General features: G+C 40.1%; 1 protein-coding gene across 3 annotated transcripts in view; it reads right to left on the reverse strand.

The window, feature by feature from the left end:
* TACC2 (transforming acidic coiled-coil containing protein 2) overlaps positions 1-16,517 on the reverse strand; it is a 137,500-nt gene that overhangs the window by 21,622 nt on the left and 99,361 nt on the right. The window contains exons 9-15 of one of the 3 annotated variants that reach the window (XM_042787736.1): positions 13,689-13,724; positions 12,169-12,229; positions 10,913-11,120; positions 7,020-7,081; positions 6,054-6,169; positions 5,121-5,292; positions 3,640-3,780 (exon numbers count right to left, since the gene is read on the reverse strand). In XM_042787736.1, coding sequence (XP_042643670.1) covers positions 3,640-3,780; positions 5,121-5,292; positions 6,054-6,169; positions 7,020-7,081; positions 10,913-11,120; positions 12,169-12,229; positions 13,689-13,724 — 796 coding nt within the window. The remainder of the gene's footprint in view (positions 1-3,639; positions 3,781-5,120; positions 5,293-6,053; positions 6,170-7,019; positions 7,082-10,912; positions 11,121-12,168; positions 12,230-13,688; positions 13,725-16,517) is intronic. The other 2 variants (XM_042787741.1, XM_042787749.1) reach the window with 2 other exon arrangements.

A 16,517-nucleotide genomic window follows, 5' to 3' on the forward strand; every position in this document is an offset into this window, starting at 1 on the left:
GATCTTTAAAGCACCAAGAAATTCTACCCTATAACCAGCCCAAATGTTGTTATGATGCAATGAACTCAAGACGATACAGGATCAGGCAAAAGATTTCCCACTGGACAGTACAAGAAGAGAAAGGTCACTGGAGAAGAACACATCAGAATCACATTCTCTTCATTTGGAATAAAATGTCTCACTACAGAAGGACACTGCCATCCTGTCAGCATCCTATGCAGTTGATACCACCTCCCAAGAAAGCCACTAATATTTCTGGCTTGATTCCTTTTGTTAGAAGTACCATGAAGGGCATCATGAACTGGCTGTGCAACCGGCTAACCACCAAACTCTGCACATCAGAGGAAGCTTGTCCATCCCATTCCAAATACAGTGAGGCCCACGTGCAGCCCTAGAGCAGTGCAAAGCATCACTCTCAGGCAGAACTAGCCAGCGCAACCTTGAAGTAGCAATAAAAAAAAAAAAAGGTCTACATCTTAATGAATAAAGACACATTGTGCTGGGAGGCCTTTTTTCCTTGGGAGCTCTATAGCCCCTCCAAACCTGCTGTTGTCCCTTTCTTCAGATGACTGAAGGCAGGGTTGATAGAATTTCTCAATTCTAAACTCTGAGAGTCAAGGTGTCTGATTTGAAGCTGAAAATACCAATAAAAGGCAAAATGTCGCCATGGTGAAAATCTATAGCATCTTTATAAGAAGTAGGTTTGGTATTGTTTTGCCATCAAACATTTTAGGACAAGTATTGCTGTAGACAAATGACAAGTCATAGAACCACAGAATCATAGAATCGTTCAGGTTGAAAAGACCTTTAAGATCATCAGTGCCAACCATTAACCTAACACTGCCAAGGCCACCACTAAACCGTGTCCCTAAGCACCACATCTACACACCTTTTAAATACTCCCAGGGATGGTGACTCAACCACTTCCTTCAGTGAAGAAACTTTTCCTAATATCCAATCTAAACCTGGCACAACTTGAGGCCGTTTGCTCTTGTCCTATCACTTGTTACCTGGGAGAAGAGACTGACCCTCACCTCGCTACAAACTCCTTTCAGGGAGCTGTAGAGAGCGATAAGGTTTCCCCTGAGCCTCCTTTTCTCCAGGCTAAACAGCCCCAGTTCCCTCAGCTGTTCCTCACAAGACTTGTGCTCCAGACCCTTCACCAGCTTCGTTGCCCTTCTCTGGACACGCTCCAGCTCCTCAATGTCTGTCTTGTAGTGAGGGGCCCAAAACTGAACACAGGATTTGAGGTGCAGCCTCATCAAGGTCGAGTACAGGGGGACGATCACTGTCCTGGTCCTGCTGGCCACACTATTGCTGACACAAGCCAGGATGCCATCGGCCACCTGGGCACACTGCTGGATCACATTCAACAGCCTGTCAACCAACACCCCCAGGTCCTTTCTCACCAGGCAGCTTTCCAGCCACTCTTCCCCAAGCCCATAGCATTGTGTGGGGTTGTTGTGCCCCAAGTGCAGGACCCGTCACTCAGCCTTGTTGAACCTCATACAAACCTTGGCCCATCGATCCAGCCTGTCCAGCTCCCTCTGTAGAGCCTTCCTACCCTCCAGCAGATCAACACTCCCACCCAACTTGGTGTCATCTGCAAACTTACTGAGGGTGCGCTCAATCCCCTCGCCCAGATCATTGATAAAGACATTAAACAGAACTGGCCCCAGTACTGAGCCCTGGGGAACACCACTTGTGACCGGCCACCAACTGGTTTTAACTCCATTCACCACCACTCTTTGGGCCCGGCCATCCAGCCAGTTTTTTACCCAGTGAAGACTATGCCCATCCAAGCCATGAGCAGCTGGTTTCTCCAGGAGAATTCTGTGAAAAATGGTATCAAAGGCTTTACTAAAGTCTAGGCAGACAACATCCACAGCCTTTCCCTCATCCACTGAGCAGGTCATTTTGTCATAGAAGGAGATCAGGTTAGTCAAGCAGGATCTGCCTTTCCTAAACCCACGCCGACTGGGCCTGATCGCCTGGCTGTCCTGTACACGCCACGTGATGGCACTCAGGATGATCTGCTCCATAATCTTCCCCAGCACCAAGGTCAGACTGACAGGCCTGTAGCTCCCTGGATCCTCCTTCTGGCCCTTCTTGTAGATGGGTGTCACGACTGCTAACCTCCAGTCAAACGAGACCTCCCTGGTTGGACATGACTGATGATAAATGATGGAATGTGGCTTGGTGAGCACTTCCACCAGCTCCTGCAGTACCCTGGGGGGGATCCCATCTGGCCACATAGACTTATGTGTGTCTAAGTGCTGTAGCAGGTCGCTAACCATTTCCCCTTGGATTATGGGGGCTTCCTTCTGCTCCCTGTCCCTGATCAGGGGGCCGGGTACCCTGAGAACAACTGATCTTACTATTAAAGACTGATGGCCACCTGGGTTGCAGAATCTGTCTCCTGCAAAAGGCATGTGCCTGCTTCTTGCCTTCAAATTTGCCTTTTGTTGATGTGGATGTAGAGGTACTCTGTGAGTGGAGCAGGTGACAGCATTTCTGTGGGGAGTGCTGCTTTCAGCATGCTCTTTGGTGACACACTGAGGTGCACACAGCTTCGCGCTGCACTCTGAGAGCCTTAGTTACCTTGTTAAAGAAAAAGCATCACTCTGTTTCTTAGTCTGTGCACACTCACACACACATGGCAGGCACAAAACAGATACCTCGGAGCAGAAAGAAGACAGGGTAATCTGCCTGGCTAACTTCAGTGCTTCTATCCTCATTGCAGCAAACTCTAATTCCTCCTGTCAAGTGTTTGGTTGTGAGCAATCCACAGAAAAAAATGTGTTAAGAACATAGCAAAAATGTTTAACACATTCAAAAATGGAATATTATATTTTAATGTATAATCCTGACAATTCCGGGGTGACAAACACGTCCCATATTCCTTTCATGACTAGAACATTGATACAAAACTCCAGTTCTTGGTTAGTTTTGAGGTAGCTGTACAGACAAACAATTTTTATTAGGTAAGTATGAATAATGCTTTGGGTAAAATAAATGTTTTTCAAAGCTAAAGCTGGTTTTCACAGAATCCTCTCCTTTCATTTTCATTTTATGTGAATTTATGCCAGCTGCCGCTCTCAATTCAACATTTATTGTTTTAAAATTTCGCTATAAATATTCTAGAAAATATGTCCTGACATACGCAACACGTCTGGAGATCAATTTTCTTTTCCTAGAAGGAGCCATGCTAAATTCTCCGTTAAGTAGATTACTAGAAAAACAAACCCTAATTTTAACTTCAGACTAAATGAATCTATGCATGCAGGCCTATTAAGGCCAGATGTCAAGACAGCTCTCCATATATCAAGTCCTGTGTCCAAGCTTAAAAGAACTGCTTTATAAAGACTTCTGCAAAATATATACATCAGTGGTATAGGATATCTGAAAGTGCTGATGTAATTTAAGTTTATGTATTATATGAATGAAATTAAAATACCTCTGCTCCTTAAGTTTTTGAAAGGCCAAAGTTACTTTGGAAAGAATCAAATCATTATTTTGCTTCTTTCCCACCTCCCTTCAAAGTCTCCCCCCCCACCCCTTTCAGATGAGGCAAAGCATTCCTCTACCTCTGTACAGACAGACTTAAAGAAAAGTGACATTTATATTTCTGCTACAAACCTGAAGTTTCTGAGCAAATACTGGGGGGTTCTTTTCTGCTAAGTCAGGATCTAGATATTCAGGCTGATCACATATTGAGGTTTTCTTAGATATCCTATTAAGAAGAGCATCAGCAGAGACAAAGGAGTCTTCAGGAGATGTCTGAAGGGTAAGGAGGATAGAGAATAAGCAACAGATATTTTGCCCAAGTAGTTCAGGCCAAAAGCAACATACGTGTCTGTGTATCTTTGATTCCTAGTAACTGAAGATTAATTTTATATACACAATTGATAGGTGTAACAGATAAACATCAAGAACAATTCTTCCTAATTTAAAAGCTGAGTAAATTTTCCAAGACTAACAGGAAGCAAGTAATTTTAGGACCTCTAAAGCAATGGCTCTCAAACCATGAACCACAGCCCACCTCGATACTTCTACAACAGTTTTCAAACAGTTACCATGGGTTTTGTTCATACCATAGCTTATGTTCAGTTCAGGCATCCCTAGAGCGGTCCAAAAGCTCTGAAGACCACCAAAACTGAGGGGAACATAAACTATGTTATGTTCACAATTATAACATGATCAGGATAAATACACAATGTGAGGGTGCACAGAATTAGAAGGAAAAAAAACCCAAGACCACTGGAATTTGAGTACCCAAAACTCCCTGCAGTGAGAAAAGTATTCAAGCTCATAAAAAATGTTTTGTGAGATGGTATCAACAGCATCATTAATGTAAATTAGGCATAGTATTAAAGTGAGCTGCTTCTTGTTTTGACTCCTCAGTAAATATATTGTCATATAGCTTAGCATGCCTAGTGCTGTAGGCATTTGTGAAACCAGTTTGCCTGGAAAAGTGGAGGCCTTGAGGGAACCTTCATGAATTTGAGAACCAATGCTCTAAAGTCTGTTTGCAGTGCAGGTTGGAAGCAAGGAAGGGCCCACCACTAATTTAAAACCAACCCAGAGAAGCCACTGGAAAAGGCGATTTAACTGGAAGCTGGAATGAGTTCTAATGATTGAAAAAGTGAATTCTGCATTATTAGTATCAGATGACAACAATACAGTTAAGAGTTTATACAAATATGTGAAAGGGTGCCTGCTCTTTACCAACAAAATTTTGAAATTTCACAATACGTGCAACAAAACAAATCATGTCTCTATATTTATATCAAATCCTTATTTTGTATATAAAGGATTTCTTCAAATATTGGGTGCAAAAAGGTCTGTGTGAGAAAAAAAGCACTTCAAAGTGTCAACTTGGATAAAGTTATCACAAGAACATGGTAAGCTATAGTAAGAATTCAGAAAATTCTTCTGGATTCCATCAGTTCCATCAGCTTACCTCCCTCATTTGGGTCCTACCACATGCTGTTACCAAGATCTTTAAGTATCAGGTTGAGTTTTACCTTACTTTCAAGATCCACCTTTGCTACCTCTTATATAGCTTGAGAAATTTCTACCGGAAAATTATTCCCAAACTCTTATCACAAATTACTTACTATTTCAATAGTCTCTGGAGTTGTTCCTAGGGTCATGGGCTCTAGGTCTTTCTGCTTTGACTTGTCAGGTGACTGTAAGTGTGCCTCTTGGCTGGCAGCTAGGACTCGGGAAGCTGGATGTTGGATTTTCATTCCAGAGGACTGCTGGGCTTCTGGGTCTTCAAAACTTGACCTGGGAAAAGTTTGTGTACATGCTTTCAAGGTGAAGCACAAGGCCCCTACAATTCTGCTTCCGGTAACAACTAAGCAGGTCATCTTCATTACTTTCATGTGTGTGTATTGTTTCAACTCAACTTTACAACATTATATCTCATAACACTTTGCAATATCCTTTCAAAGCAATGCACCGGAATCATCTGTACAAAGCCAGTTCCATCATAAATGTTATGCACATTCCTTGAATATTTCTCACTTGCCTTTTTACCCCTTTCTCACTGTGATCTACATCTCTCCCAACAAACAACTTTTACTAACAAGAACAGATGTCATTAACAAGCAAAATTTTTCGAAGTAAATACAACCCCCACATCCTGTTCTTATGAACTAGACTCCTTGTTCGGAAAATATATCCAGGAAAGGCCAAGTGAAAAGTTTCAATTAGGAGATTTCTAGATTGACATGAAAATGACCTCAGTATCTGAGATAAAAACTGTAAGTAGGAAGCCCTTGTCTAGTGAAACAGTTGCCACTGTGACTCTATTTAGTAAGAACATGAAGGGGAAATGTATGTCTTTATTCCTTCCCATTATAAAACTTCTGTATCTTTGCCTTCTATTCTCTATCATATGTGTACACAGATGGGAATCTATTTTTAAACAAACAACTTGGCAACACAGAGGCAGAGAGAGGAAGAACTGCCTGTGTACGTGCTATGATGGTAACCCATTTCCCTGACATCCTTTTCCATTGCTGAATTTGCTTGCAGTGACATACCCTGAGCATGGTGTTGTGGAATCAGACAGTCTGATGGGAGGTGATTTGACTGGGCTTTCCTGCTGTGCATCAAACATTAGGTATAAAGATTGTTTCTTCGGGGTGCTATCATCCTGCTGGCAACAGGAAAAGAAACACTCATTAAGCAACTCAACCATTCTCCATTAAAGCTAATTCTGGTCACTGAAGCCTTAAGTGACCAAATAACTTGACAGACAACTAATAATATAGGACTGTAATATAGTCTATGCTAGCTGATACTGAGATGATCCCTTTAAGGAAGAAACCATTAAAGAACAAAACCTAAATAGTTCACTCTTTGTATTGGCTCTCCTTCTATCACTTTGGGGTTAATCAGATTTCTGGTCCTGCCTGTCAGGCAGGAGGCATCCCTTGATTGAAAGTGTTACTAAAATATTAATTGAAACTTCTCATCAGTTTAAACACCTAACATACATGCTTGATTTTTCTAACTTTACCTGTGGATACACCCCCATTGGATCTAGTCAAGCTATCAAATCCATGAATCAAATAGAAGTAAGGCAAAACATCTGATAACGTATAGTACTGAATTCCATATTTCACATTAATTCTGTATTTTCTCCTCATACCCTCCGTCTTCTTCAAAGTTCTACTCTCAGTTTCTTAAAATAGTTCAATAGCTGGTGTAGACAGCTCTCTACTCTCTACTGCTGGAAATACTGCTTTGCTGTTAATCTCCAGAAAGAACTACTATGATGCTAGCTTAAAAATAAAGTAGTAAAATGGAACAAGCTCTACAGGATATAGCACAACAAAGCACATGCAATTTACCCCACTTATGCCAATTTCAAAGGAACTGGTTTTGCAAATCTGCTGCAGGCACATTATAATTAATTTAAGGGGTAGTGAGGCTGATGGCATTTATCAAGGTAGTATATTATGACAAGGAAATGTAAATGAATGGAAATGGAAGTGAGAACTTACAGGCACAGAGGAGCCTATTTTCTCCATATATTCTATTTCATATGAGTTGCCATATTCCAATTCTGCAACAGAAACAAAAAAAGAGCCATTAAATACATGCCATGGAATGGTTTTTGCAGAAGTAAATGAGATCTCATTTACAAGGGCCACTCCTGTTCTGCTCAATAGTCTTCTACAAGGTATTAAAAATAGAATATACAGAGAGAAAGCAGAAGGTGCACTGATTTTCACCAGTGAACCTATGATATATTTCAGGCAAAATCATTTGCCTGAAAAATTTCAGCTTTACCAATGTGCTGAAGATTCTTCCTCAGGGGACAGAATATTAAGAAAGTTTCAGAGTGCTTTCAGAGCACAGATAACTTTCCTCTATCATGTTATCACAGAAAACACATTTTTCAGTAATTGGTAATGCCAATACCAGTTTCCTTTAATGTACGCAGAAAGATTTTAAAAGTTGTTGAGAAATTAAGTAATTTCTATTTCTTAATGTATATCACAAAATTCTTAAGAAGGAGTACTATGGTATCACTTAACATAAAAAGATAAATTGCTGTATGCTCATTGAGTAAGGGGTGAGCCCAGCAGTAAGCCCAGTAAACTGGGTTGTTTTCACATTTTAGTTTCAGAGTAAAAGCCTAAGGCAGGAAGATTGACAAGGAACCCTAAATCTAAACCCTAATAAAAATGCAAATCTTTACTTCTTCCCTACTTCTAATCTCCTAATTACACTGGAGGGAATAACCAGCATTTCTTTCCAATCCATGGTCACCCAGTAGCTGATACAGAGGCAGACAGAAAAAACACAGCAAAATGGAAAAGAGAGCATACCTTCCTGCACCCAAATAAAAGCAAAGACTTTGTTCAACTACACCTTAATTTAAAAATTAAAAACATAATTAATTTGTCCTAATGCTGTATTTTACTCTGTTTCCATAAGTTAATTCAATAAACCTCTTGTATAATTTCATTTCCATTACAGATAAGTTCTAATGAATGGCACACTAGCATTTACATTACGATAGAAATATGCACTGTAATTATTCTAGATTTGGGTAGCTTTTGACAAGTAGGGTTTGTATCAGGAAGGTGGTAACCATCATTAAAATGTTTGGTCTTGAAAAACAAACCCACCCTAAGATAATCTCTTACCTGTTTTGTTTAAAAAAAAAAAAAAAGTTTCAAAGGGTGTAATGTGAGTTTACAATGATCAATTTTTTTTTTTTTTATAATAATAAAAAGCACTATAGAGTACAAGCACTGTAATTCTACAAGTTTATGCATTTTGTCAAACAGCCACTGAAGAGGAACAGCCACCGACTCTCAGTACCTGACATGTGGGAGATATTAATAGTAAAACACTTAAGTGAAGAGAACGCTATAATAGCAGGCTCCTCACATTTACATTCCTAGCACCATATGTTTTTAATGGCACGAAGGAGCCAGGCAAGACCTCCTGGTATCAGATACAAGCTTCTTCCTAGTGAAAGCAAAACCAAAACTAAACCGATGAGATTCAAACCACCTACTAGACGCAGGATTGCAGGAGAAAGCATTAAATACCAGATAACAGCATCCAGTGTTTATTAACTGCCTTTCTGTATTTCATTTATCTACGCATAGCCCATTGAGATGCATCACGAGTGTTTATGGGGCAGCTTTACGACCCCAGAGAGCAAACCCTGTGAGCCTCCAAGCGTGCTCACGGGCAGGAGATGCACCAGCCCTGTCCTCTGCCCGCAGGGCCGGCCGTGATCCCTCCTCCATCTGCCTGCCGGGCTGGCAGCGCCTGTGCAATTGCAATCCAGACTGACTTTAGGGACAACACGTATTTAACTTTACTGATTTAAAAAAGGCAGGACACAGATGGAAATAGTTCAGCTAGAAACAAAAGGAATAACACGGCTTGCTAAACACAGTTTGTTTCGCCTCATCGCTCTCAGAAGTTTCCAGCGTAATTAGACTCTACCTCCTCTCCTAGGTATCTCCTCTAAGACATCATCTCCCCTTCAAAATCTTAGACTCCAGTTATCTCTATACATTTAAAATTACAAATGCCCAGGATATCCCATGAAGTAAGATAATTATCTCTTATAAATACATACAAGACTTACTAAGTGATGTCCTCCAACTGCTCCTACAAATAGCTGCAAGATAACATCAGAATTTTCTCCTAATAATTACTGCTTATTTCTGGCCTGTGAAACACGAAAATGGCAGCAGTTATAAGCAGCGCATGCAACAGATGAGAGCTGGATGTACTGGCTGACTCAGTAGTTGGGCTGTATCTGTACAAAAGCCGTGTTAGGTTACAGGATAGCACTCATACTAGTATCTGGGAGGGATAAAAATATTCACACTGAAAAACAGCCCTGGAATTAACTCTAAAATTTCTCAACGCCACAGGAGCAAGACTGTCAAGGGAAAAAAATTATTATTTTTAAGAGATCTGAAAAGCGGAAGCATTGTTGATTATAATTAGCATGTAATCTGAAACTCCGACTATACCATGCAGCACACATGAGACAAGACAATTAGCATTTAATTAGGAGCTTTGCTAACTTTCTTCTACCCACTTTGATAGCTAAAATGATTGCCTTAGAGTATCTCTCACTATTCTTTTGTTCCATTTCCTTCCATATAATTTCCCTTTTCCTAGATTTGTTGGGCTTATTTTCTAAAAAGTATTTAATTTTTTTTAATACAAATGAAGTGAAGCTGATGTCTAAAATTTGTAATTTGACAATAAATCCAAATGGATTTATCCAGTCTGAAATACTTATCTGTACAGAAGACTCAACAGATTTCCAAAAAGCCCAGGCCATGCAAACACACAAGCACGTGCATATGAACCTGTGCAGTGCCATTAAAACCTCCGTGATTATTCGTGCCATTTAATGTCAAACACATTTGACCTAAAAGCTTTGCAGTTCTCAGTTAGGCAAAAACTCCTCAGATCCAGTGTAAAATGGCATAAAGTAGCTTTAATGGTAGATTGGGACACGGGTTGAAAGGTTAGGGAAAAAAAATCTAAGAAAAAGTTTAAGCCAAGTTAAACTCATACATTCTTCCCACCCACAAAGCTGAAAATCTGCTCTTGGAGCAGATGTTGCAAAGCAGTATTCCCTCTGGTAACCCCAAGGAAGGCCACACGCAGGTTTTCTAAATTCTGTCTCTTCTACTTTTCAGACTTGGATTTACAGATCTCTTAAAAGAAACTTCCAGTTTTAGCTCACAACTGCTTATATGACAGGAAAAATCTTAACAAGCTGATCTAGAAGGGAATTTTATCTGGCATGTGAGTAATAACTATCTTATACACAGGATATCTTGGACATTTTTATACATAAAGATACCTGGATCCTAGGAACCTGGAGGAGACACAGCATGTTAATGGTCTTAATGCAATACACAGACATTGAGTAGAATTTTAACCTGGGACCGTCTCCCATTAAGGTTAGAGGAACAGGCTCAGGCAAAATCAGTAGTTCAGTGCCTCTGGATCCAAGAGCACTAATCGAGAGCAGGATCAGACCCCAGTCTCCCGTGAAGGGACAGAGAGAACAGGTAGCAAGCACAGAAGAACAGAGTGTGTCTACAATTAACCAAACAAAGGAAGCAAAAGCCTTTCTCTGAAGGCCTCTTTCACTTTCCTTTAATCTTCCCTTCTGCTCTTTCTGGAAAACTCAAGGTCAGACTATTGGGGTCTTACATGCAGCTCCCCCTAAGTGCCAAGTTCTCCAGACTGGTCCAAAGAGCATCATTGGTTAGTGTTCCCAAATAACACAGTTTGCATTCAGCAAAGTACATGCCAACATCCTCGAACAAACCAAAACCCCTCTCTCAATAAATATAACATTAGCTGGATGCAGACAGCCCTTTATAAAGCATACCCTCCGTAGGAGAGCTGAACTTAGTCTCATTAACAAATGTAGACAGGTCAGACGGTTGCGGGTAATCCTGCTTATCCGTGTTCAGGTCCACAGTCATGCAGGTCCATTTCTGACTGGTCACTGAAGACGCCAGTTTCTCCTCATCTGTCGCATGAACCACCGTGGAGATGACGGGAGGTGTTTCTGGAGTAGGCAGTGGAGTGGGATCCTGCAGAAAACAAGCGCCAATTAATTCAATTACCTTTCATTAACACGTTGAATAGTTAACTCTCTGAATTCCTTTGCATGACCACAGTCATCTTTGTAATTTTGTACTCTTTGCTGCAGCTCTGTATAAAATACTTAATGGAAAATATTAAAGTCCTTCGTTTAGAACTCTACTAGCAGCAAGTTTTCCCAGTATATCTAAACTCTTTGATGATAAACACTCGCATTGCAAAGCTGCCTTGATAACCAGGAAGAAAGAAAATCCCGAGACATTTAAATCTGTTAGGCACTTGACATAAGTGGCACACATCACCCATGACTGAAGCCTTTGACTACCAAAACTGACTTTTTAGGCTCCCCTCATAGGAGCAAACCTTCGTAGGCCTGCGAGGTCACGAACCCTTTCTTCACTTCCACGCTGTCAAGCAGCACAAATAAAAGGGTAGGATGGATAACAGGAAGATGAACAGCAGCATGGAAGGAGCTGTGCCACATCAAAGCAGTTAGGCTTTTGTAGGCAGAACAGCTTTTGTAAACTTCTCTTCCAAGAAAACCACCTGCCGGCAGTTTACAACAAGGAATAAAACCATCCAAGCACATGTTCCTGGTAGATCAGCCCACTTGTTTTATTTCTGTTTCCCTTCCAGCCCACCAATTTGATGCATTTAGTTTCTTACTTTGTGATCTAAAAATTCCAGGGTGGATAGTTATGTCTAGTTTTTCAGACAACTGATTGAAGATACTTATTCATACCTTTGCTCCACTGTAACATAGGACTTTCCAAAGTACATTTACTAATAGTCTAACTGGAATTCCCAGAGAGAGCACTAGATCTAATATACATTATATACACGCCTCTACAGACCAAAAGGTTAATACCATATTATTATGGCCCAACATGCTATACTTGGACACCCATATGCTTATATTCTTTACAAAACCCTCTTCTATTATTAAATGTTCAAGTCTACAATTAAATAAATCACATTTCCCTTCTTTGCCCCTACAATAACACGATTTACATGCACCAAAATAAGGCAGTACTCTACCTGAGAAGGAGGATCAGATAGTGGGGATCTTTTTGGTGATTTTTTCACCCTAAATGTATCACTGAAAATAAAGTTAAAACAGTTAATATGGCAATACCAGCAACAATCAGGTCATTGCACACTTGACAAGAGACAGCCACAGACAGTGCAACCTCTGTAAGCCCTTCTGCTATAAAAACCCATCCATTAGGCAGCAGCACCACAGAGAAACATGCCATAGGTACATTTTCTTTCATGCGCTTGGAACAGGCCTTGATTCCCCAAAAGCTGAGAAAAACAGGATTGCCATATTTTTCATGCTAACTACCAACACATTTATAAAACAGAGTCGTTGCTTGATTGCAATTAAAATCCTTGCTCTGCCGCAGACATCCTTAAGCAAGTTATTTACCTTCTGTCTGCTTCAGTTTCCCATCTGAAAATTAGGACTAAACCACATCTTTACCTGGGAATTAAAACTGTGATAAACTTGGGCAATAAGCTCCAATGATCCCATAAATCATTAAGAAGAAAACTGGTATCTTTTCAATGAACTACATAAAAACAGCTGAGGCAGATGCTGTTCCCAAGATGCCAGAACAAAGCCCTATCATTATAAATGTGCACAACAGAACCTCTTTAAAACAAATACAACAACAAATATGGCAATTCTGCTCCAGTTCCCCTGACAGCTCACAGTGCAGACTGGGAGCACGAACACTGTAGCCCTTCAAAATCCCACAGGTTTCAATCAGGCAAAAGAAATGAAGAACATATATTACGTCTTGGCATATAATTATGAAAGTTGCCTTTATGTTTATTCACAACTGGTTAAAAATATTTTCTAACCAGGAAATAAGCCAATTATCTACCTGTTCTCTTGATGCATATTGACAGAGTTATTCAAACACATTTATGATACTAACTAGAAGACGGAGAAAAATATCACAGCAAACTCACTGATAAAGACTTAATGTTTCAACTGAGATGCAGGGGCAAAAACTACTGCTCACCACCTCATCCCTAATCAACGATGGCAAGATCAACATTAGAAATTATAATGGTGGGTTTCAATCGGTAGAGGGTAAATCAATACCACATCTAGAAGGGAAAATAAATTGGACAGCTGAATATTGGTGTGTTTGATGCTACTAATTACCTAGTTACGATGCTAGGAGTAACTGGGATAACTTATTCCTTTAAGAAGAAACACTTTATGCAGTATTTACAAAAGACTGTACAATGCTGTTGTACAACAGTAGCAATACAACTTTCTTATTTTAGCTCCAGGATACAAATCTATATACTTTTTACAAGACGATCTTCTTTGATAGGCAAACAGATAATGAGGCAATAGATTCCTCAAACTCATTCACAGCCAGGCATCTTACTTAAAATAGCTTTCATATATGCCAGTGAAGTGAAATAGTTAACATAAAAGCTTCATGCTGAATAACAACTGATCATGCTGCAAAATAAGTAAAATTAAAAAGCCCATAAATCAAAGAGGAAACTTGAATTGTTAGCTTAGAATTACTTACAACAGAGAACATACAGACATCACATCTTCTACCATCCTAAGACAAATAAGACAAAGAAAAGAGAGACAGACAGAAGGAACTGACAAAAAAGATAAACCTACAAATACTATTAATGTTAATGTGTTAAGGCAATCTAATCATGCATATTTTCTACCTGTATAATCTTAACCACTATTTTTTATTGTGAAGTAGATGGGAAGAAAAAAACTACTCAAGGTCTTCAATGTTTTACTTTTGACACACTTTCATCTTACAAAACACATTTTTCAAAGCTGACGCCTCTGAATTAAGTTCCTTTCAACATACCAACCGTCCTTGTCTTCCCTGATGGTAGCCACCTGCTTTCTTTTGAAAACACTCTATCTGTTATTTTATGGGATGTAAAACTGTTCTTGAACAGCAGCTAAGCTTAAGGAAAGAGCACAGTTATTCAAGGTTTTTTCATGTCTGCTGATTTTTTAACGGCAGTACAGAAAAAGCTGCTTGACCACTTCAAATCATTTACCTAAGTCAGTAAAGAAAATGAAATTTCTTTAAATCTCATCTATCTTGGCTCTCGCTGAAACCTAACTTTGTGTTCTGACAGAACAAACTGATTGCCCCAAAACCAGAAGGAAACCTTGCCAAACAAGGCTAAGAGCATCTACTTATATGATTGGCAGCTTCTGCTCGTCTCTTCTCACGTGCAATGCTCTTGAAAGCTGGCACCTTGTGTTTCTAAACACAGCTTCTAATCACCCTGCAGTTTCGAGAGCAATGTCTATACAAGCCACTCAGTTTTACTCATCACTATAAGCAGGCACTGGGAAGGCATCAACTGCTTCTTGTCCAGCATCATCTGAGCTGTATGATCTACCTCAAAACAGTTCAGCACTGAGGTATATGACCAGAGAGTAATTTGTGTCGATCTGACATCTCTTCTAAAATTCTCATCTTTTCACATGGAGGTCAATGCTTAGACTACTGCAGGTTTCATTCAAGAATAAAAACTGATTCTTTTTATTGATTTAACACAGGTAAGACCTAGCATATGGCACAGATTCAAAGTAGTACAAGCTTAGCAGTGGCTTAAACTCATGTTTGGCTTCTTCACCTACCATAAGTCTAACCTAGAAATCACTGTCTTTCCATATGAGGAACACATTTCAAACTGGTCCACAGAGTTTTATTTCTGCACCCCTCAACAGTGCTAATAAAAACTCCTGGCTTTGCAAAATAGTCCATTAATCAGGTTTCAGAAGTCCTGGTATGTTACGGTATCATTTCCTAACTCAAACACCCTCCTATCTGCCCCTTGGAGCTGAACTATTTTACACTGGCTTCTTTCTCCTGTCCCACCATGGGAGCTTTGCCAAAGAGGGTCCTACACACCATCTCCCTGCCCGACCAGGGGTTGCCCAGCACTGGACCCCATGAAGGAGCCATGCCAAGGGCCCTTTCATGGAGAAGAGAGACCAGAGACAGGCAGAGACAAATAAAGCCACTGCTTCTCCTGGCATCCCCCAACAAGCCTTTAGGCAAATTTCCTTCCAAGAAGTATTATGCAGGCTGCACTGTGTATTAATATGCATATTCTCCTCTTTGTTAGAAACCACTTCCAAAAGTAGGTTACAGGGCTGCAGGGAGCAGACACGTAACATAATGCAGTGAAAGCAGTCCCAAGCAAGGGCTGGGAATTCCTGCAAACCTCCTGACCCAAGCACCCCTAAGCCCTGCTCTAGGGTAGTTTCACTTTTCCCACCACAATAAAGACCAGCAGTGAACTTTGTGACTATAGGACAGGGCCTTCCACTGCTGGATTTTCCCAAGAACTAATGTGGTTTAGCAAACTCTTTGTAAACTCATGTTGCCCCTAAATTAACAACTTTGGTATTCATTCTAATATTCACAGCAGACGAGTGGACCCAAGAGGTTTTATATCAGGGGTCTGTCAATGCCACTGCAGATACACAGGGAGACTCTGTCTGGCTGCAAATATCAGACTTAAGGATCTGGTGATATCAAAATTCCCCTCTCTCCCTCTGCACTTTCCCAGTAAGATTCAATTTGTTCCTCTCTTGTAATCAGACTCTTAAGTTTTCTTGGTTTGGACCAAACCAATTTGGACTGCGGGCTTGGAAAATGTGTCAGTTTAGCATGTGTCCTAATTTCCACCTTAATTTCAGGCATACATCAAAAAGAAGCAACATCAGAAAAAACAGGCATGTCCCTCAAGTAACAACTCAACTATACAGTGGTCTATACTTTCTGTAAGTCAGAAATGCTCCTAAAAAGAAAAAAAATGGCACAAGCTTCTTCAAATGTGGCAAGGGACATGGATTAGAAGCCTAGAGGGCAGCAGACTGTGCAGAAAAAGCTGAATAATCTCCATCTCACTCTGTAAGGGGGGGTGTCATCTTTTGTACCGTTTCATATTTACCATTTTATCTCCGAATCGCCAGGCTTTTTAAATTTTTAGTCACATTTTTGTAAGGCAGCTGAAACATTTAAACCATAAAAGGGACATGCACTGAGATACTTTCTTACGGGTACACACAGGATATCAATTTCAGATAAATGGGATATAAGTTTACTGATTACCAACTCAAAATAACCATGTCTGAACAGGTAAGATAACACGCACACCAGCAAGTTAACCATAGAATCAATGCAACTAGACATTGAGGTTTTTAACCAAATATCTAAATAAAACAATCTAGAGAATTTATCCTACAATTTGTCAACTGTATCTAAAAGCTGGGTATTTTTCTACCATATAGCAATCTAGGAGATTTAAACCCTCCCTCAGAATTGTAAGCTCTTTCACAGAAAGGAAATTTTTCACAATTT

The sequence above is a fragment of the Tyto alba genome, unplaced genomic scaffold (assembly GCF_018691265.1).
Source record: "Tyto alba isolate M040663 unplaced genomic scaffold, T.alba_DEE_v4.0 Super-Scaffold_1, whole genome shotgun sequence".
NCBI lineage: Eukaryota > Metazoa > Chordata > Aves > Strigiformes > Tytonidae > Tyto > Tyto alba.